Below are 21,990 nucleotides of genomic sequence, written 5' to 3'. Positions count from 1 at the left end.
CAGTTATCTGCAATATTCTGGCATACCCAAAAAACAAGCAGCACTCGAAAACACATAAAACCCATTCAAAAAGCCAAGAACCAACTACTAAACTGACACAACACTGCTAAATCCAAATATAAAACAAACCAAATTGCTGAAGCTAGTTAAACCATCTATTTCAAACCATCAGTCATCAAATTACTACCTACAGCACAAAGAAGAATGATAATGCTGAAATTAAAGAATCAAAGCACACCATCTTCAGCATACATACACATTCAACTCGCACTCAACCCAGAACCCCGTTTGGGTAACCACTCATTCCACAACCCACTCCAAAACCCAATTCACCAAACTCTACAAAGGCACCAACTTTTGCACTGAAAACCGAACCATAGCCCAATATCTCAACAATCAAACAACATTCCCACCAAAATGAGCATGAAAGCACATACGGGTCTGTCAGAGTATATATGTACTAAGGGTATTTTAGTCTTTGTATAGCCTTTGGGGTTATTATATTATTTTTGCTTGTTTTGTCTTTTTCTCTTACAGAACTTTATGCGAAAATGAAAACAGAGCAACCAGCGTGCGGCTGTTGCTCTCATTCTGTCTTTTGTTCTTTAATTGTCACGAGTTGTGCAAAACTATCAGGGTCAGCTGATATTATACAAATAAACAAATACCCACAAAAGTACCAACCAAGAAATGAGCAGAAAACAGAGAAAAACACAGTACCAAGATGAAGAGAGGCTTTGGAGCGGTGGTGTGCTCGTTTTACTCACAGAGAGCACCTTCGTGAGGGAGAAAGAGCTGCAGATGGAGGCTTTGGAGTGGAGGAGTGAGAGAGAGATAATGTTAAAAAAGAAATGAAGATGCTACGGCTGTTCTTCACTTGTGAAGAGTCACCGTAGCATTATGTTGGTTTAAAAATTTTGAAGAGTGCACGGGAATGGAGTTTTGGGGTCTTAATAGCCAAAATTTAAATATTTTGGTCTTTTAGAGTCTATTGGAGATACTCTTGCTCGCTAGAATGGATAACTAAATAGGAGTTGACTAGGAACGAGGAAGAAACAGAATCCAAATCCAGAACCTTGAATTATAAATTTTAGTATGAAGGAACATTAGAGGATACCACGTCGTTGCCAGGAGTTCGTTGAGCATTAGACAAGTGGAATATATTCCACTCAAACACATAGTAGAAAATAAAGACATCCCCCCCCAAAGGGAGCCTAAGACATTAATTACTCAAACAAAGGTCTTTGGACAAATCTTACCCATATTTGAAAGAAAGGAAAATAAACAGGATTCTTATTTCATAAATGAAAGTTAAATTACATACCATTTAAATAATGGTCTTTAGGACATATTTTACCCAGATCAGGAGCAAAATAAACCTTTTTTTTTAATTTTATTTGAGACTTTAAGTTGCACTGTTTAGTCATACAGAACACTGACTAAACAGGCAAGTTTGGCAGAGAAAGTTCAGAAAAGATGTGTGGGGAGGGAGCCCATGAAACTGTGACATTATTCTATAAACTTTTGGAAAGGGCTGCGTAAACAAGCAAGTACAACACATAATTGGGAAGAGGTTTGTTGAGCTTTAAGAGAGACCAATAACCTTTCCAGTGGCTGTGTCAAGATCAATGTCGTAAAAGCAAGGCCTTGTTGGGAGCCCTGGCATTGTACTCATTGTCCCAACTAAAGGATAAATAAAGCCAGCTCCAATGCTAGCCCTCACATCCCTTATTGGCAAGATAAATCCACTTGGGGCTCCCTTCTCAGAGGCATTGTGTGAAAAAGAATACTGTGTTTTCGCCATGCAGATCGGTAGACCAGAAAACCCTTGCCTGCTGTACATCTCAATCTGCTTCTCTGCCTATTTACACAAAGAGAGAGCCAAATCAATGAGCTTATAATTTTTTAGATATCAAGAAAAAAAAAAAAACAAAACAAAGAAAGAAAGGTCACAGAATCGGCTGGTAAGTACATTTCAATCAACAGAAAAGAAGAAAGAAAGAAAGAAATCCCATTGTCAGCCTTAGCGTACATCTCAATATTTATGTCCAACTTGAGACAAAAACCTATAAAAGATAGGATTTGAAAAAATTGATCATGAAATTAGAAAGTGAACTAAAACAATAATAAAGGAGTCAGGAGTTACCTGCTCAGAGAATTCAACACCACTGGCACCATATGACTTGGCTATTGCCTCTATTTTTTCTTTGATACCAATATCCAAAGGATATAAGAACCTTAATGGTTGTGTGACATTCTCACAAGCTCTTTGAACTGAGATCCCGAGGTCAACCTGAAAATCATGATAATGTTTATCAATTACTAAGAAAGCCCATCTCTTGCAAGTTTAAAAATATGAACTGTCATCTACATAGGCACAGGGAGGAGAGAAATTCAGGATTTGACTGCTGCCAGCAATTCCATCTTCTCGGTTCAACAGATGCAATAGACAACAAACAATGACATACCAGTGTTGTTAAAAGCGCACCTAGGTGTGCTTAGAGCGCAGAGCTCCAAGATCAAACGCTACTGATACCTGAAGTGAAGTGTGTTTATTGAAGTGATCCCAAAATGCACTAAAAAGCATCCTTTTTTTCTTTTTAAATTAATGGTTGCATCACGAAGCAATGGCAATGGACCATTGATTTGTCATGCAAACACTGCTCTTCCAGTGTGCTACAATGGACCATTAATTTGTCATGCAAACACTACTCTTCCAGTGTGCTACAACACAAACATATATCTCATTATAAATCAAAACCTACGGCTCACTCTCTCCCTCTATTTTGCTGCTTCTTTTTCTTCTCGACCCATCCACATCACCCCCGACCCCCCTCTTTCTATTCAAGGAAAGAATTCTTTTATCTTTTGTCCTTGTAAATTTTTCGGCAACCTTTTTGGGACTAAAACAGACTACAACAAGATTGATGAGGACATACTAGTTATTGTCGTACGCATTAATGTTTCTCTTACATGTTCTTATATTTTTCCATTTTTATGTTTTGGTGCGTAGAGAGTGATGGTCTCTTGATTATTTAAGACTAATTAAGGGAACACAGTGACTAACCGCTCCTTTTCCACCATGTGCATGATGAGTACAAATTACTGCATCATATGCCCCAGCAGCCAAAGCTGCATTTCTGACTGCGTTGAGTTCTGCCTCAGTATCAGTAGAGAACTTGTTCACAGCAACAACGACATTCACACTATAAGCCTTTGTGTTCAAAATATGCCTGGCCAGATTCACACAACCTGCTTCAACAAGAGCCACATTCTCAGTTAAGTAGGCACGATCAAGAGACTTCCCAGCAACAACTTCTGGCCCGCCACCATGCATTTTCAAGGCCCTTATTGTAGCCACAATAACAGCACACTGAGGTGTCAAACCACTATATCGGCATTTTATATTCATGAACTTCTCAGTTCCAATATCAGCACCAAAACCTGCTTCAGTGACCACAAACCCTCCAGGCCCCACCAGCTTTAATGCAATCTTATCAGCCACAATAGAAGAATTCCCATGAGCAATATTTGCAAAAGGACCAGCGTGAACAAGAACTGGGGTTCCCTCAAGAGTCTGCATTAAGGTAGGGTTAATAGCATCCTTCATTAGCACAGTCAAAGCACCTCCAACTCCAAGATCATCGGCAGTTATAGGGTCACCAGCCTTGCTATTTCCAATTACCATCTTCCCAAGCCTCTCTCTCATATCAGCTAGAGATGTTGTGAGTGCCAAAACTGCCATGATTTCACTGGCAACTGAGATATCAAATCCTGTTTCTCTCACCATCCCTTTTTCTTCTGAGCCCTGGCCAATAGTAATCTTCCTCAAGAATCGGTCATTAACATCCATTACTCTTCTCCATGTGATCGAATCAGGGTCAATGTCAAGTCTAGCAAATTTTTTAACTTCTTGTGGTGTAAGATCCTCAGGCCTGGTCTTTGAGATACCAAGCTTCTTCAGACGCCTAAACATGATGTCACCAAAGCAACGTTTTCCTTCTTTGTTTGGTGGGCATAAACGGTTTAAGAGAGCCTTGTCTGATTGGGTTGACTCGTGGAAAATCCGGGTATCAATGGCAGCAGCTAGAAGATTGTTTGCAGCTGTAATTGCATGAATGTCTCCTGTTAGATGAAGATTGAACTCATCCATTGGGATCACTTGACTGTAACCACCACCTGCCGCACCCCCTTTGATTCCAAAAGTAGGTCCTTGTGATGGTTGACGAAGGCAGGTAACAACCTAACATCAGAAACACAGCTGATCAGAAAATTGTCTAACATGCTCCCAGTATAGAGTAACTAAATTGTGAGATGTGATGTGAATATTTTATACATCCAAGCAATCATTAATATAATTCAAAATTCTTGTTTGATTACAAGAACCAGTCAACAAAAATTTTCAAGTTTGATAACCAGAACCATAATTAACACAATCAAATCTTCTCAGATGAAGTGTGAATAAAAACTTCAGATAAAAAAGCAATAAAATTATATTAGCTTGGTTCATTTGCACCAACTCCTGCATTTCTTCTATTCTTAGCATACAAGAAATACAGCTTCTATGGAAACGGTCTTTATATTGTGGGAAAACTACATTTGCACCCCTTTAATTACACCATCATTTTTACAATGTCCCTCACAATGTACCAATGAGGCTGCAATGGAGTTGCAATGTCCCCTTCTGCAACCCAAAATACACTCAATAAGATAAAAAATGACACCTTTTTTTCTATATTTTTTATTTTATGGAGAGTATTTGTATTGCAAAAAGGATGGTAGTTAGAGGGGATAAACGAAGTTAACCCTCATATTTGTGTTATCCTCTCTAATGTTTGAGAGCAATTTCTCGAACATTGAGTAGGCACAATCTCAACTTGGAGTGATCAATAGTGTCATTCTCCAAAATAGAAGTCCATATAAGATGGTTAAAGCTTATTGGGGAATCTAATTCAAGACTTCACCTGATTGAAGTCAACATATAGATATGATCAAAATGTAAGTACTAAAACAATTACCATTTTTTATGAATAAAACAATTACCTTTTTTTATGAATAAAACAATTACCTTCTTATCAAGAAAAGCTCCCAATGCTTGACAAAGCCCAACAGTAGTAGTAGACTTGCCTTCTCCAAGAGGAGTAGGAGTAATCCCTCCAACCACCACATAGTATCCGTCTGTAGATCCTTCAAGCTCGTCAATCACAGATAACAAAACCTGCACAGTAAAACACCCAGAAACATTCAATCCACAACACCTTACATAAAACAAAAACTGAGCCAATCTTCCATCCGCTTGGTCTATCATTGCCTTCTCGATTGAAAAGAAAAGAAAATTCAAGCAAAAACAAAACAAAACAAAACAAACCCAGGTCAATCAAACCAATGTTCTTGTTCTCAACCAAAGAAATAAAAAATAGAAACTTTATAATAAAAGACAAAAAAAAAAAAAAACAATTGCATTGAAGCAGAGCTTGAGTAGATAATCACCTTGGCCTTGTATTTCCCATAAAGATCATAGTGGTCGGGACTCAAATTGAGCTCCTTGGCAATCTCAGATATGTGGAGAGGCTCAACCGAGTGGGCAATGTCTATGTCTGCTGGGACAGGCGACGCCACCTGCAGCTGCCTCGCTGCCTTTGATGAGCTCATTTTCAATATTTCAATTTTCTGGGTTCAAATGTTTTTGTGGGCTTTTCTAGTTTTGCTTTCTCTTTTCGTGATCTGAAACATGTGAGGCAGAGAGATTCCGAGAAACATTGATTTGTGTGTACTTTATCGTGTGGGGCAGAGCAGAGAAGAAGGGACAAGTGATAGGGTGACAATGCTACATGTGAAGGCATAGCTGTGACCACCTATAACCATTGGATATTGAGTAAAAGGACGGTATTGTGGGTATCCATGTAAGGTGGACGATGATGATTGATGGGGGTGGGCTGTGATTGTCGTAGCTGTGATCTTAGGTTATTGGCGGTGGATTCTGAATAATTTAAGAAAGTTGACCCAAAAAACAAAAATAATGGAGATGCGGGGTATCGATCCCCGTACCTCTCGCATGCTAAGCGAGCGCTCTACCATCTGAGCTACATCCCCTTCATTTGGACAAGGATGAGGATGCAAAGATTATAATCCTTATTTATAATAGGGTTTTCACTTTCGTTTTGGCCGAGCCATGTTGGCATCCTCAAAGATTTTTAAAAATTCATTTTTTTTCCAACCCAAAGTTTCACACGGCACCCCAAAAATAATAATAAAAAAATGGTTAAATACCTAATACCCCTAGGGTTTCATTTTTATCACAGGACCCTCCTGAAGTTTTGATAAATGATCAACTTAGTCAATCCGTTAGTTGACCATTAAGACTGACACGTGGACCAATCAGATGTTGACACGTGGTACCTATTTAATTTTTAAAAAAAAAAATTAAAAAAATGTATTTTAAAAAAATATAAAATAAAATAAAATAAAAAAATTGGGGGTGGCCGAAACCACCCCCAGTACCCACTGGGGGTGGCCAAGCCACCCCCATGGAGCCTTAATAAAAAAAAAATTCTTTTTCTTTTCTCCTTCTCTAAGCTCAATTTTTAATCTAAGTGGTTTTTTAATTTGAATATTTTGGTTATTAAATATTGAGAATATTGGTTGTTATAATTTAAAATTTTAATTGGAGAATTTGATACAATTCTAAGCTCAATTCTTCATTATATTTAAATACCAGTGATTAGAAAAAGGAGAAAAACAATAGAAAAAAGTACCAATTCATTACACGATGAAAAAAAAAAAAAAAGTTCAGCGGCCCCTACAATATGAATTGTTTGGTGCCGCTATCATCATTGGACAAGTAAAGTTTTGAACTCTTAAGATATACAATGAGAAATGCTCATCAAGTTTTGAATTGCAACTTGAACTTCCTCCTTAGTAATGGTCGTGCCATTGATTTTTTTTTAATAAAAACTAATCTAAAGATTGATTGACACTATCCAGTCAACAAAATAAGATCGTAGTAGGATAAAGTATAATTTCTAGCATCACACTTCCTATATATTATACTTTATATACTTCATGTTCAGGGTTCTGCTCAAGTTTAAATCTTATAGTTATTTAAAGGTGTGGTTGAAAGATGTTCAACAACCATAAGCCCTTTCTTTGGCAACTATGAGATTTGAGCTTATGATGTTTCTCACTTCACCACCTATTATTGTCCCCATGCATGTTTCTATGTTGAATACAATAATACTCATTGATAAAAGGGAAAACGTTAAGAATTAGTTAGATGTTAGTTAATTTTGGATTCCCTTAAACTCATTACTTTGATGTAAACAGCATGACATGCGTAATTATTGGTTGGATAACCAAAAAAAAAAATGTCTATCATTTGTGCCCCACTCTTACCTGCAATCAACTTGTACGTGGACCAAGTTTTTTTCTCAATGGACATATCTATTAAATAGGAGTTTTTTTTTTTTTTTTTTTTTTTAAATGTCCGCACAAAAGAGAAAGGGATTCGAACTAGTCACCTCCGCTTTATTAGGCATGTTTTCAGCCGATTAACTACTTTTTAGAAGACTATTAAATAGGGGTATTAATTCGTATTCATATGTCAAATTTAAATCGTGTTGAAATATATGTGTTTACGACTACATATGTCAATTATAGCCAAATCCAATAATTAGACGGGTTTAACGCATCTACCTTAACATGCCAAATTCTGACATATGTTATTTAAGGCTGTCACAAAACTTTTTGCTTTGTATATTTTCCACACAAGTGCAAAATCCCCACTTTTGAACAATTTTCTTGCCTAGGATTCTGCTGTAGATTGCAACGTGACATTTATCAACTTTTAATCACAGTGGCTCAAAAGCTTATGTAAGCTCCGGAAGACCTGGATAGGTGTTTGGTCCGCTGGTCTCATGATCAAATGCCTCTTCTGAATCCCTTGACTTCTTCTAGGATTCGACCAATCAGCTCCAACCACCGTGCTAGACTTCCATGGACTCTACCACATCTGATAGCAATTGCGCTTTAATGTCCACAACTTTCAAGGGCCTGATTGCCCAAAACTTGAATTGAAAAATATTCGAACGTTGCGTGCGGGAAATGTCGCCTTTCTAATGGCAAAGAAAGCAAGAAACATCAGCAAAAGCCGACAGTGAGTCACTGTTAAGGAAGATAACACAACCCCATTAGCGTATTTCTTTATACAAATGTAGGAAAACCAACAAGGAGAACAGTCGAACACACTAAAATATTGTCCAAAATGCAACGCAGACCCATATATATTTATGTGTGTATCTGTGTTGTACCAATCGCTAGGTGCCCAATGTGCGTGGAGGCAATCCAAATCTAGTCTTTTTGACTCTGGTTTGATTTTGTTGGCGTCCAAATCAGGCTAGACACGTAATTCCCGGAGCCAGCTTTCACGAACGTTGCTCCACCTCGCCAATCACCTTGTCTACTTTCCCTTGGGATCCAACTATGATACGATTATTGAATGCTCAAGTGGATTGAATATTCAGGCATTTGGGCTCAGAATCTGATCTGGGTATCACAGTTTTTGGTCATTTTGCACTGTTTGTTCCCTTCTTTGCGACTTCTTGGCAGTTGATCAGGTTCATGGGCTCTAATTCTCATCGGGGTGCTGCAGTTATTGGTTAGTTTTTGTTCTCTCTGTTCTTTATTTTCTCTCAGTTATTGTATCAAACATCTTGTCTTCCAAGATAACGTCAAAGCTGCTGCTAGCCTGCTATCAAGATCAAGCAGCAGCTCTTGCTATCCGATCAGATAATAATCAAGAAGAATAGTTGTAGTGAATTATGCTTCCAAAAATTGTATAGAAATAGGTTTCTATTAAGTTGTTCATATTGTAAGACCTGTACCCGTGATAAACTATTTTCTCAATACAAACACAAAGACTCCGCCCACGCGCAGGCAGCATTATAACCAAAATATAAATCCTTTATCTGTGATGTTGACTGATCAACGAAATGGACTCGTTTTTTTTCCTTTTTTTCTCTTTTCTTTTTTTTTTCTTCTCTAGATGGTCAAAATTTGGCTTGTGATTGTAGTTTCGTTTATTGTCTTCCATATTGTACAATACCACCGGCAAAATTTTAGCAAAGAAATCTTTAGATTTTTTCTTCCATAGAATTTTCTCCAGTTGTTAAGAGGATAAAAGGAGATAACACTTCCAATTTTTTAGCCCGTTTAATGGTTGTTTCGACAGAAGTAGGTGCTGTTTGTGCCACTTTTATGCCTACCCCTTTCTGTAATTGTAAGCACAAACTATCTGTTGACCAGTTTCCCTTGCCTGTGATAATAATTCTAATAGGCTTGTTTGCAGCTTCATAGGCTTTCGTTAAGTTCTGATATGTGTAGATTTCCAGATTAATAGTACTTATTTGCTTCACTAGTTACATTGGTCTCTATCAAATTCCTTTAGATGATCCCTTGTAAAATTGGTCTCCACTTTTCTAACAAGGATTCAATGCTTACATTCCTAAAAATTTATGATGGATTTCTCAATTTCCTGCCTTTGTTAACTGAATTCAAGCTTTCATTTTACGTGACGCAAAACAATTTTTGTTTAATATATAACCTGCAGCAGTAACTGAACATCTCATGGTGCTCTGTATGACTAGGTAAATTCGCCTTTGTATAACAAATGGTGATGCTAGATAGTCGGTTTTGATATCAATCTGATTTTGAGGAGAGGAACATACCATCATTGATAATTGAGGGAAGAAAACATGTCTGCTGGCCATGGAGGAGGCTTCTGCCATGAAGTGACTGAGTCTTGCATTGCATCCTCGGATTCAGATCCGGCAAGTTCCAGTGCAGATTTAAGGAGTTCTGCTTACAAAAAAGCTGCCCCTGGTTTAGGTGGAAATCCTGGAAGGTCATCAAATAATGATGTGTATGAGCTACTTGAGTGTCCTGTTTGCATGAATTTAATGAACCCTCCAATATACCAGGTATACTCTCATAGGTTCTGAATTTAGAACCTGAATAATTCTGGAGAATTACATTTTCTTTACACACCTTAGTACTTCCTCTGTCTAATAGGAAATTCTCAATTTATAGTCATGGGTATTATTGCTTATAAACAGAATTCAGTGGTTGCAATTTTACATGCTCTCATACAAAATGTTTTGATTGTAATTTATGAAGCATTCACTTTCAGAACAACCAGAAATTGTGGTACAAAATCACAAAAAGTTATCTTCAATCACTTCAGAAAAATTCAAGAATGAAATTAAGTATTTAGTCAAGGAGAGGGTGGCTGAAAGCAGGGTGAAAAATATATATTTTTATGAAGTAAACCCTCAAAAATTAATTCCCCCCCTCCAATTTTTTACTTTTTTTTTTTTTTTTTGCTTCCTCAACACTAAAACTCATGTTTCTGTCCCTGATCTCGAGTACTGCCTTTTCCCAGAAGTCTTTATAAATCTCATATTGACCACTATTTTACTTGTAAAGACAAGTATCTTTGTCATGATAATTTTAAACACATCAGCCTTCATGGCTTCATCATTGATCCCTTTTCCTGTCTTATTTTGCAATTGAACAGAGCCATAAACTGCTTGATTATTTTAAGCATTTTTAGCTGTCTGTTGAATCACTGCATTACTTGCAGATATTTTCTATTAAACTGTTTTATGGAGAAAAAAAATCATATCATCATTGTAACTTACTTTATTTTATGTCTTAGTGTCCAAATGGCCACACTCTATGTTCAAACTGCAAGGCTAGAATGCACAACTGTTGCCCCACATGCCGCCATGAGCTTGGAAATATAAGGTGCTTGGCTTTAGAGAAAGTGGCAGAGTCAATAGAGCTCCCTTGCAAGTACCAAATATTGGGTTGTCACGATATATTCCCATATTACAGCAAGCTCAAACATGAGAAACACTGTAAATATCGTCCATACAACTGCCCTTATGCTGGGGCTGAATGCTCTGTCACTGGTGATATCCCACTCCTTGTCATGCATCTCAAGAAGGATCACAAGGTTGATATGCAAGATGGATGTACTTTCAGCCACAGATATGTGAAATCCAATCCTGAAGAAGTTGGAAATGCTATATGGATGTTAACTGTAAGAGCTGTTATATCTTTAAAGCAATTGCCCTTTAGTTTGATATATGAAGCATGTCAGCTGGATTTCCTGTAGAAGTATGTTTACTCTTGTTTTTTTTTTTCCCTTTCTTTTTTTTTTTTTTTTTTTGAATATACATATCTTAATATGTCAACAAAGTGTTATTTTCTGTCTTTTATTTGGCTCTCGGAAAGAATGGGTAGAAATTGGCTTATGCTTAAAGAAAATCTGAAAAAGGGAGCCATATTTAGCATTTTCTTATTCTTTTCCCCATTATCTCCAATATCCTAATGGTAGTTTAATGCAACCTGGTTCTGTTGCATTCAATTTTATTTGAATTACACCAAAGATTTGAAGCCACCTTGCAATTCTTTTATCTGGTGCAGGTCTTCAATTGCTTCGGCCGTCAGTTCTGCTTGCACTTTGAGGCTTTCCATCTTGAAACGGCACCTGTTTACATGGCCTTCCTGCGATTCATGGGTGATGAAGATGAGGCCAAGCAATTTAGTTACAGTCTGGAAGTTGGTGGAAATGGCAGGAAACTTACATGGCAAGGCATACCAAGGAGTATCCGCGATAGCCACAAAAAGGTAAGGGATAGTCAAGATGGATTAATTATTCAGAGAAATCTGGCACTCTTCTTTTCTGGAAGCAATAGTAGGCAGGAGTTGAAGCTGAAAGTCACTGGCCGTATATGGAAAGAGCAATGAGATATTATAGAAACAACTTTAAAAGGCTGAAGTTGGAAAATAAGCTGGTAGATAAATTCGTTTATTACACTGTAAATGGGTAGATTCTGTGTTTCTTGTTAAATTGTTATCAATTAATTTACAATGTAGGAAGGCAAGGCATCTTTCCTTGTTTGATGACTTTAATGTTTGATGGTCTTTCAAATTTACCTGACATGCTTAACCAAGACCTACTCACCATGTTCATGCAATGTGAGGAATTAGGCATATGGAGGATTGACATGCTCTCTAATGATTAGGTGATACTACAGCTTCCACAATGATGAATAAGACATGTCATATCTATTATTCAGATCAGATGCCAAAATGCTTGAACGTTCATCAATTACCACTTCCCCCTAGATGTCTAGGTCTCTTATAATGGCCTGACCAGGAATTCTTATCGAGGGAGGCCAAAGTATGAAGACAATAACTCTGCAGTCTCAAGCCTCACAATAGCATTGAAACTTCTCTTTCTTTTGTGTAATATTTTTCAAGAGTTTTTTTTTGTGTTTTTCGGTTGTATGGGTGCTGAGCTCTGCAAGATGTTCTGGTGTTACTGCGTTCGAGAGCACAGGAGTCAAGAGAATAGGAATCAAACATAATATTTTTGGCCCAAATATAATATATATGTAACAATATTTTATTGAAGTTTTTAGTTAAGAGGGGAGGGGCCAAGGCCAAGATCCTCCCTTCCCTTCCAGATGCCATGCCTGCTGGCTGCTGACGCATGTGCAATAGCTTTTGTTTCAAGAGCTTTCTTCCCCTAATGGCAAAGTACTAATGCCAATTCAAACTGTGTTTTCTTTCTCTTTCTCTTTTTCTTTCTCATGGAAGCCCACTGAAGCATCTTCCTATGTGATCATAGTGAAGAGATGATAATTAATTTAATAATTGAAAATTGTAAATTGGGTGGTACATAGTAACAAACTAAGATTTTGAATGATAAACAAGTTGAGAAATAGAAGAAAAATATAACAAGCACACGTAGAGAACACAAAAAACTTATATGGTTCGGCATTAACGAAATTCACATAGAGTACAAAAGGTGGATATATGAAAACGGATATGGCTTACATGCTGTTATTTTAATAACAGCATGTATGCTATAGTTTAATCAATGGTCAAAATTAAATTTCAAAGTTGACTTAATTTTAGAAGTTTTTAATACAAGAGAGAAAATGAAGAGAAATTTTGAGAGATTCAATCTTGAACATTGATTAAACTACAACATACATGTTGTTATTGAAATAACAGCATATAAGCCGAATCCTATGAAAACACTCAAAATTTCAAGTCTCAATACACTCAAATCAAAAGTACCAAATGTGCAGCAAAAGGTGTATATTAGTATATATAAATGCTGACACTTATACATATATGAATATCATTACCAATTACCATAGATTAACTTGCATTTAGCTTATTTGTACTCAGCCTTATATATCTCTCAATATTTAAATTGAGCTATGCAAAAGACCATCTGATCCATAAGTGGCTGCATTAACTAAGGCACAGTTCTGTCTAATTTCTCCTTCTGTTCCCGTTAACACGCTGATATTTCCCATTTTGATCATTGAGACCACAAAGTTGGCAAAGAAGGTAGTCTGGTTAGCACTAAAGTTGTTGACAATGTCAATAGTATCCGACCCGTTGGTTGAGAACAACTCCTGATCACTCTGCAAAAGACCCTCGTTGGTTTGAAGATTAGAGAAGTAGATATTGTCAAAAGTATCCGGCGTGTTCAGGTCGAGATTGGTCAGCTCAATCCCAGTTCCGTTTTGCGGGCATATCCCTTGGAGAGTTGCTAAGTAGGTCGAGTTCAAGGTTGGATCGGAATCACCAACGCCAGTAAAATTGTATAGTCGAGCACTAAAAGTCAGACACTGAGCACGTCCAAATGTGTGAGCACCTAAAAATTGTGCATTTCAATTCTTTATCAAAACGGGTACTATTTTCATAGTAATGCTAAAAATTGTATTTTTATCACACAGTGTCAATATGGTAGTCTCAACTAAATATTGGATCAGGCATTCCTAAAAAAGAAAATCTAAAGTATGGTTCAAATGGCCATATTAGCTATTCAGCATGAGATAAAATGTGATAAATAACATTACTCTTATTTCTATCACAATACCATTGTCTTCGTTATTTGTGAACTATTATTTTAAGGAAAAATACATTTACTTCTTCTAATTATCAAACAATTCGCAATATTTTTCATAACTTTCAATTGTTATAATATCCCTTAAACTAGTATGTGCATATTTTTTCAATTTTTTTTTTTTCATATCTCAGAAATATTAATTAATCTATAAATTTATCTTTCTTATCATAATTTTATAGGCAAATGGTGATTTAACGTAGTAATAAATTAGAGTTCGATTCCAAGTTGGAATCCTACATTTAAGTACTCCGATCCTTCTTTAAGAGCGTATTCGGTACTACGACAGGATTTTAAACTAAAGAGGGTACGTACGTATGAGTTAATAATTAAGCAACAGTTACCGGAAAGAGCAACCAGATCGGTGGTGTTCAAGCCAACGTCGGAGAACTTTTGTTTTAGAATATCTACGGCCTCGAAGGGTGCTGGAAGGGAAACATTAGCACCAGTTCGGTTTGCTGTTGTGCCATCCCTTCTTCCAAGTAAAACATCCCACGACGGACCTCCTGCCTGCAGTGAGCATATATATATATATATATATGGATATTAATTATTAGATTTGTGTCTGTTCGATGCAAACAACATATACTAAGGATTGAGATTCCTTGAAATTCTCTTCATCTCATCTAACTTTAAAATAAGTCATATTTTATTATTGGCGAGGATGGTACCAGTGAAACTGATTCTTCAGCTGCAATGGCGAGGATGTCGGCGCAGGAAACAATGCCGGGACAAGCGCTTTCCAACGCAGTTTTTATGTCATCGACAACACCGAAACCCCTCAGTGAGTTATTGTTTGGGGCAGCCTCTTTCTCGCTTTCTATGGTGTCGCTGTTGTTCAACAAAACCGATCCATCACAACCCTACAACAACAAAGTTAGTTAAACAAACATGTTCATATAATTAGTTGATTCCCAATAAGAGATATGTTTGGTTGGTAAGAAAATGGAGCAGAAAATACATCGACAAAGCAGTCATGGAAATGAAGCCTGATAAGGCTGGCGCCAATCCGTGAATCGGTGAGCAACGCCGTCTCAATGACTCCACGTACGATGCTCGACACGTTTGAACATGTTTCGTTGTAAAATGTTGGACTCAGCTGGGCATTGCATAATGATCCTCCAAGCAAAAATGCCAACAACAGACCTATCACAGTGCTGCAGTAAGAAGATGAAGACATCTTTTCTCTATAAACAAGAATGACTTGGATGAGTGTTTGATACAGCAAATTGTGGTCCTTTATTTATAAAGTGACAAGCATGTTCGTTCCTTAACCCCAAAAAATAAAATAAAAGAAAAGAAGTATACTAATTAACACGTTTGGACTGAGGGCTTGATTAAGATTGCGTTTGAGGGACTTAAAAGTGCTTTTAACACTAAAAAAGTTCGTTTGAAGAAAAAAGTATTCGTTTGGTAAAAAAATTAAAAGCGCTTTTAAGGGAAGAAAAATCTTAAAAATTATCAAAACGCACTTTTAGCTTTTATCCAAAAACTCTTTTTGATTTAAAAGCTCTATTTTTCAAACGCAATTTCAAATAGGCTCTGATTCAATGTTATTAGACTGTCCCAACAACACAGAAAGGAACATGTCAATTAACATGTTTGTAACAGACATGCCCATCAGAACACTTACATTTTGCTCAGTAAATATTTAGCTAAATTTTAGCTAAAAAATCACAGTTTTAGCTATCTACTTTTTCAAAACACCGACATCTAGCTCAGCATTTTACTATTCCATTTAAATAATTTTTTCTTTATTATTAAAGTTCAAGTGTCATTCAATAACAATTGGAGGAGAGAATATAAATCTATTTTTTATTGCGAGATATGACAGAACAAATTTTATATTATATGTTATCAACCGTAGCTGCTCAACAGTGGTTTGGCCATTGTAGTTAGCTGGATGGGGTGTGTGTTTAGTTACAAAAGACTATTTTGTTGAGCTCAATGTAAATGCTGTAAGAATACTAACATATGTAGTAAAAAATGTCAAAAAAATAAAACTCCTCATTCGACTAGCCACTTTAGCTAAAGATTTGACAAACCGTTATGGTGCTCAACAAATTTTGAGCATTGTAATAATAATAATAATTAATTAATTAATCTAATTCTCTCTTACCTCTTTGGAAATAGAGAAAATAAATATAGAAATAATATTTTAAATAGAATAATAAAAATTGATAGCTAAAATGATGAACGTACTTTAAGAAGGCCAATATCTAAATTAAAAAAAGAAAAAAAGGTGTTCTTTAGTTAAATTTTGGCTAGACATTTGTTCAACCAAATGTGAACGTTGAAATCTTATCTTTTAAACCATTCAAATTTCTGTATTATTGATACGGTCGGATATTATGAGGGGTTGGGAAAATGAGGTACACACAACCACTTAGAAGGTTCATCAGATTGGAAAAGTCTAAAGCATGCATGTTGGAAAATTCTAAAGTTGTTTTTTTTTATTATTTCTTTTTAAGTGAAAAAAGTCTTAAAGTTGATTGGAAATGCATTAACTGTACGTTATGTGACATTAACGTCGTCCAGACGCATCCATATTGAAAATATCTAAAGTTTATTAAATGCATAAATTATGACATTATCGTACGCAGTACATATGCATTAATGTTGGAGTGAATGCATGTAAATAATCACAAGAGGGCCACTCAATTATCAGCTTTTACATGAAAATAATAAGATCATAAGATTCTTAACTAACTCCCCATGAGAACACGTATTCATCATCACAAGAAAAGTCACTCGACAACTCTTAAAGTCTTCTTCACATAAAAACATGCAGATACATCCTCGTCAATCACCAAACAGTTATTAATACAATTTATTAACAAGAAAAATCACATACTAGTAACACCAATGTTAAAGATATTGCACAAGAAGTTTCTCCTATTAAAAGATACACATTCTTTCTTTTTACTCTCTTGGTTCGCTTTATGCACCAAAAAAAAAAAAAAATACCTTATTGAATTAAGCATCAGAGGCTTCTCACAGGTGCCTTCCGACCGGCGTCAATCCGATAGTTTTCTCTTAGTCTGAATAAACTTGTAGCCGGCCAATTCAGCCATCTAACCCCTCTAGCTTGAATTACTCTAAAATCTTTTCTTATTTTATAAGAGTATTTACAACCTCACCGTCTAATTAAACAATTGCATCATCCACGTGTCATGAAAAATGGCCGGCGGAGAGAATTAGGTATTGAGCAACCAACTTATAGTTTATGGATTAGGATTCCCTTACAATTTTTATTCTCAAATTACGAAATTTATGTCATTTCTAAGCATTGAAACATTTTGAAAAATGCCACATATTAAAAATGTAGCTTGTTATCGAGACAGTTAGAAAGAATTTTCATCCTAAAATGTTTTTTCATCACTTTTGGAGCGACATTTTTTCTTTAGTAAACCAAAAGATAGTTTTTGGTTCAAAGTTTTTTACAGCATAAATAACAAGAACCAGATGACTCAATTATCAACTATAACTAGTTACATTACATTTTCCGAGCTATGCCTAGAAATAAATAACCTAAAATTCGTAATTTAAAAATTGTAGGAAATTGTGATGGATGCTGCATGGGGTTGAAAGGTCGGGGAGAATTAGTGAGCAGCAGCTTGCAGTTTGTAAGGTAGAAAAGCTAAAATAGTTGTTGAAAAGAAAATTGCTTTGCTTGGATTATTACTAATAAATTCAGGCTTTTTCTTTTTCTTTTTCTTTTTCTTTCACTTTTTCTTTTTCTTTTTCCAGTCTAATAAATTAAGGCTTATATGGTCTGAGGTTAGGTGTAATTGAAGAAGATAGGGCATGTAGGCATATAGGTATGTTCATCAGTTCATGTTCCAAGTCCTCGTCTTCCTGTTGAAGCATCTAGAATTATCTTGGGTAGGGCACAATGAAGACTTTAACACATTTATACTTTTCTCACAACCCCACTTGGTGCACCTGCCCATTTTATCTTGTCGGGCATGGGATGGGCATTATAATTATATGTTTCATACGATTAATTAATCCCTCTACGTGGGAATCTAACTTAGCTAGATAAACATCCTGTCGGTTTGAAGTAATGTTGTCTTCTTCTTTTTTTTATTATTATTATTTTTTTATTTTTTTTTTATCTCAGCTTTAATGGTAAAAATTACTTATTTTTAGAGGGATAAAAATCTCCCTTCTAACATATAGTTTGAATTGTGCACAATTTATACACTAAATATGAGAGAATTTTAAATGACTTACTTGTCTAAATAAGTTTCGAGAGATGTGTCTCTTTGTTAGAATAAGTAAGTTTCATAAGAACTATTTAATACTTGTTGTCTGAATTACTAGCAATCTAAGTAGCAAATTGTTGAGAATCCGATTCAACTAACTTGGCTACTAGTATCCCTAATGTTCCATGTTTTTACTACCAACTCTCACGGGTGATATTTTTTTGTCTAAATAATTTCCCAAAAATGAGATAAATTGTAGAATTAGAGTTGGAATTCATAAATTTTGCTCCGATATTATATTAAATTAAATTGATAATTATTCTAAAAACTTAAACGGATAACAAATGATAAATTTAATCATTTAATTAATATTCTAATAGCATTCGTATATAGGGAATTGGATTATAATTTTAAAAGTGATTGTTTAAATAAATACCAATACTATAAATTATATTTTTATCCCACAATGTTAATGTGCCAGTCTAATTTCTTGGATCAATCATAGTCTTTTAGAAAAAACAAATAAAAAATAAAATTTTCAATAGTTGGTTGAGATTGACGCTTGAGCTAGCATTGTAGAATAGTTGTGGAGTAAAAATATAATTTCTAATATTAATCTTAAATAAATACAAGGTTTGGATTTGTAAAAGAAAAACACAATATATAGTGATTGAACATGAAATTTCACACCATATATCTAAACATTATTTGCTGATCAGCTGTGACAATCCAACTATTCACGAATTTTACTACCATCAAATAATTGTTCTTTACATATATACATATTCAAACAATTTAAACCAAGTATTCAAATCCGAAATCCCTCCATCAAATCCTTATATTCAAATTAATGCTACCTAACATAAACAATGAAAATGGGGTGCATGTCGTACATACATTAATATTTTTCAGGGCTAACTAGACAGTAAATTATAAAAAGTTTATGAAAATTATTAGGAGTACTATAACTTTTACTATAAATTTTTAAAAAAAAATTTCTTTAAGGGGAAAGTCCACATAACCCCTCAAACTACCACTCAATTGACAATGTCCCTCCCAAACTTTCAATTGTGACAATGTCCCCCCCAAACTACCAAAAATTTCAATGTTCCCCAATGAAAATTACCCCTTAGTAAAATTGAAAAAAAAAAAAAAAAAAAAAAAAAAAAAAACTAAAACTAAAACTTCTAGAAAAAACCTAAAACTAACAAAAAAAAAAATCCAAACGTTGGCCAATTTTTTTTTTTTTTGTTTTTTTATTTTTGTTTTATAATTTTATTTAAATAAAAATTTACGTTTAAAAAAATAAAATTTTTGTTTAATAAAATGATTTTTTTTTTGTTTTTTTAAAACTAAATTAAAAAAATAGTTTTTTATTTAATAAAAATTTCCGTTTAAAAAAAATTGTTTTTTAAAAAAATATTATTTTTAAATTAAAATTTTTTCGTTTTTAAAAAAAATCAATTTTTTTTTTTGAATTTATAGGGGTATTTTTATCTTATTGAGAAATCTATAGGGGCATTTTTGTCTTATTGCTAGTCTTTGGGGGAGACATTGACAATTTTTTGATAGTTTTGAGGGAACATTATCACAATTGAAAATTTGGGTGGAACATGTCAATTTGATGGTAGTTTGAGGGGGGTATGTGGACTTTACCCTTTCTTTAACCTAGATAAAATTTCTCTTTTTCCAACCTAAAAAATAATAATAATAATAGCACATATGGCCGGTTAATTAAGCAATTATAGCTATCATTGAACGTGTGGATGACATTCCAAAATAAGGTAAGTGAGAAATTTTTTTTGCGTGGGGGAGTTGCTTTAACTTATTAAACAAAGAGCTTATATGGCTTCAAACTTCATAGTTTTCAAAGTGTTATTTTCAAATTCAAAAGACAATCGAGATTTTGGGGATATGCTTAAAGTACTTGTCAAACAAAGACTTGTCAAACAAAGAGGCTACGTATTTTCAAAGTGTTTAAAATCCATGTTCAAGGAACTAGCTATTGTGCGGTGGAAAAACTGTGCCTAAAATAGAGCAAAAAGCCAACTATTTTTTTACAAAGCATCTACGAAAGCTAACCATTTTCCCATTTGCACTGACTAAGGAGCCTACGTCCATTTTGCTCTCAATTTTGTTGTTATGCACGATCTCCAAGCAACCAAAATTCTTTATCCACCTTTGCTTTCATATTAACCACTAAACAATTAAGTTTACCTATCAAATATTTTATTACTTTCTTTTTTTTATTCATGTTGTGACACATGTCACTCATGTAAAGTGTCACATTAATTTGTAAAAAAAATTAAGTGTATACTTGATAAGATTATGTGATTGGAACTCTCTTATTTGTATAAAACATAATGTCTTCTAATCACATGACATAATTCTTAAAAAAAAGGGGGTAAGTATATTAGGTTCATGATGTCACTTAGCAAGAGATGCAGCCATGCATGCTTTGTTTGGTAAAGCCTTTTTCTTAGACAATGTAGATTGATGTGAAAAAAAAAAAAAAAAAAATTGTTTTGCAATGATGTGATATAAAAAATAAAAAAAGTTAAAATGTTTTAATGTTGATTTTTTTTGAGAAATTGTAATGAACAGTATAATTAAAAAAAAAAAAAAGAAAAAAAAAAAAAAGAGCTTTACCAAACAAAGCCACAATCCCTCAAAATATGAACCTTGAGTGTCATTTTGGATTAGAGGATGTGAGGGCTTGTTTGGACAAAGAGTTTCCTAATCGTGCATGGAGCTCTATTTTTTCTATTTTTCTACATTTTTCCTGTTCCTTTTCTTTGGGCAGGAAACAGCACAAGATTCGAATGTAAGTGAATCATTATAGGCACGTGCCATAAATTTCCTCGTGGCGGTTCTGCTTTGCAAAAGCCTGATGCAAAAAACAAAAAAAACAAAAAAAGAGAGAGAGAGAGGTGAGGTTGGGTGGTCCTGCCACCTAAAAAGCTCTCAACAAAAGCTGCATAAAGAGAGAGAGAGAGAGAGAGAGAGGGGAGGGTTTGCAGGCTTTTGGGTGGCTCGACCGCTCGATGGTCCCTGTTTTTGACCACCCTTTCTTTTTCAGATACAGAGGGACTACTCTTGGTTTGACCCTTGGGGCTGGGTGGTCTGTGGGCAGTGAGATTGGATATGTTGATTTGACCTTTGGTGGGGGTAGCATGGATTTAAGTTAGGCAAGTAAATTGGATATCTATCATTTCTCTTGATTTGACCGGTAAGATTTGATATATTGATTTGACCTCTGGTAGGGGTGGCCATGGACTTAAGTTAGGCAAATAAATTGAATACCTATCATTTCCCTTGATTTAACTTTTAAGGTGTCTCATTTACACCATCGTACGTTTGAGCCTAGAGAGAAATGAGGAGGAGAAAAAGAAAGACCATATATATACAGCAACTCTTTTAAACTCAGGGGAGGCCAATCAAACTTTGGGCTATTCAACTAGGAGTAGAAATTGTCTTTATTTTATAGTCAAAATTTTGTTTTATTGCATATAATAATGTATATGGCACTACATATATTATTATATTCGTAAAATTTAATCTAAATCATAAAATAAATCCATATGTTTCACTTAAAATAGTGATGATCAACAAATGAGATTTATATATGTTGATGGGTATAGAAATTCTCTCCTTGAGGCAAAAATACTAACAAGCTCCTCTGTTAGCTAGCTAGTTTCAGGCCGTGCTATTTTCGAGTGTGTGCACGCGCGCCATTTTATATTAAGTTTCCGAGTTTTCTAGGATACATTTCAATGTGGTGAAGAAACCGTG

General features: G+C 35.0%; 3 protein-coding genes and 1 non-coding gene across 4 annotated transcripts; 1 reads left to right on the top strand and 3 right to left on the bottom strand.

Annotated features, from left to right (window-relative positions):
- Positions 1–1,271: 1,271 nt before the first annotated feature.
- On the bottom strand, positions 1,272–5,777 carry LOC132162897 (formate--tetrahydrofolate ligase). The gene is made up of 5 exons (XM_059573115.1): positions 5,491–5,777; positions 5,069–5,218; positions 3,068–4,243; positions 2,147–2,293; positions 1,272–1,861 (listed from the first exon to the last, which is right to left on the bottom strand). Exons 1-5 carry the CDS (start codon positions 5,650–5,652, stop codon positions 1,586–1,588), a joined length of 1,911 nt encoding a protein of 636 aa, XP_059429098.1. The 5' UTR covers positions 5,653–5,777; the 3' UTR covers positions 1,272–1,585.
- A 243-nt stretch (positions 5,778–6,020) lies between these two features.
- Positions 6,021–6,093, bottom strand: TRNAA-AGC (transfer RNA alanine (anticodon AGC)). The gene has a single exon. It is a non-coding gene; the product is annotated as a tRNA-Ala (tRNA).
- A 1,895-nt stretch (positions 6,094–7,988) lies between these two features.
- Positions 7,989–11,996, top strand: LOC132163650 (E3 ubiquitin-protein ligase SINAT2-like). The gene is made up of 4 exons (XM_059574019.1): positions 7,989–8,653; positions 9,642–9,974; positions 10,712–11,098; positions 11,485–11,996. Exons 2-4 carry the CDS (start codon positions 9,750–9,752, stop codon positions 11,806–11,808), a joined length of 936 nt encoding a protein of 311 aa, XP_059430002.1. The 5' UTR covers positions 7,989–8,653; positions 9,642–9,749; the 3' UTR covers positions 11,809–11,996.
- A 1,145-nt stretch (positions 11,997–13,141) lies between these two features.
- Positions 13,142–15,214, bottom strand: LOC132163534 (peroxidase 15-like). Its single transcript, XM_059573852.1, has 4 exons — positions 14,952–15,214; positions 14,662–14,853; positions 14,335–14,500; positions 13,142–13,738 (listed from the first exon to the last, which is right to left on the bottom strand). Exons 1-4 carry the CDS (start codon positions 15,168–15,170, stop codon positions 13,284–13,286), a joined length of 1,032 nt encoding a protein of 343 aa, XP_059429835.1. The 5' UTR covers positions 15,171–15,214; the 3' UTR covers positions 13,142–13,283.
- Positions 15,215–21,990: the final 6,776 nt, after the last annotated feature.

The sequence above is a fragment of the Corylus avellana genome, chromosome ca10 (assembly GCF_901000735.1).
Source record: "Corylus avellana chromosome ca10, CavTom2PMs-1.0".
NCBI classification, from domain to species: domain Eukaryota; kingdom Viridiplantae; phylum Streptophyta; class Magnoliopsida; order Fagales; family Betulaceae; genus Corylus; species Corylus avellana.
This window is presented reverse-complemented; position numbering and strand designations above follow the sequence as displayed.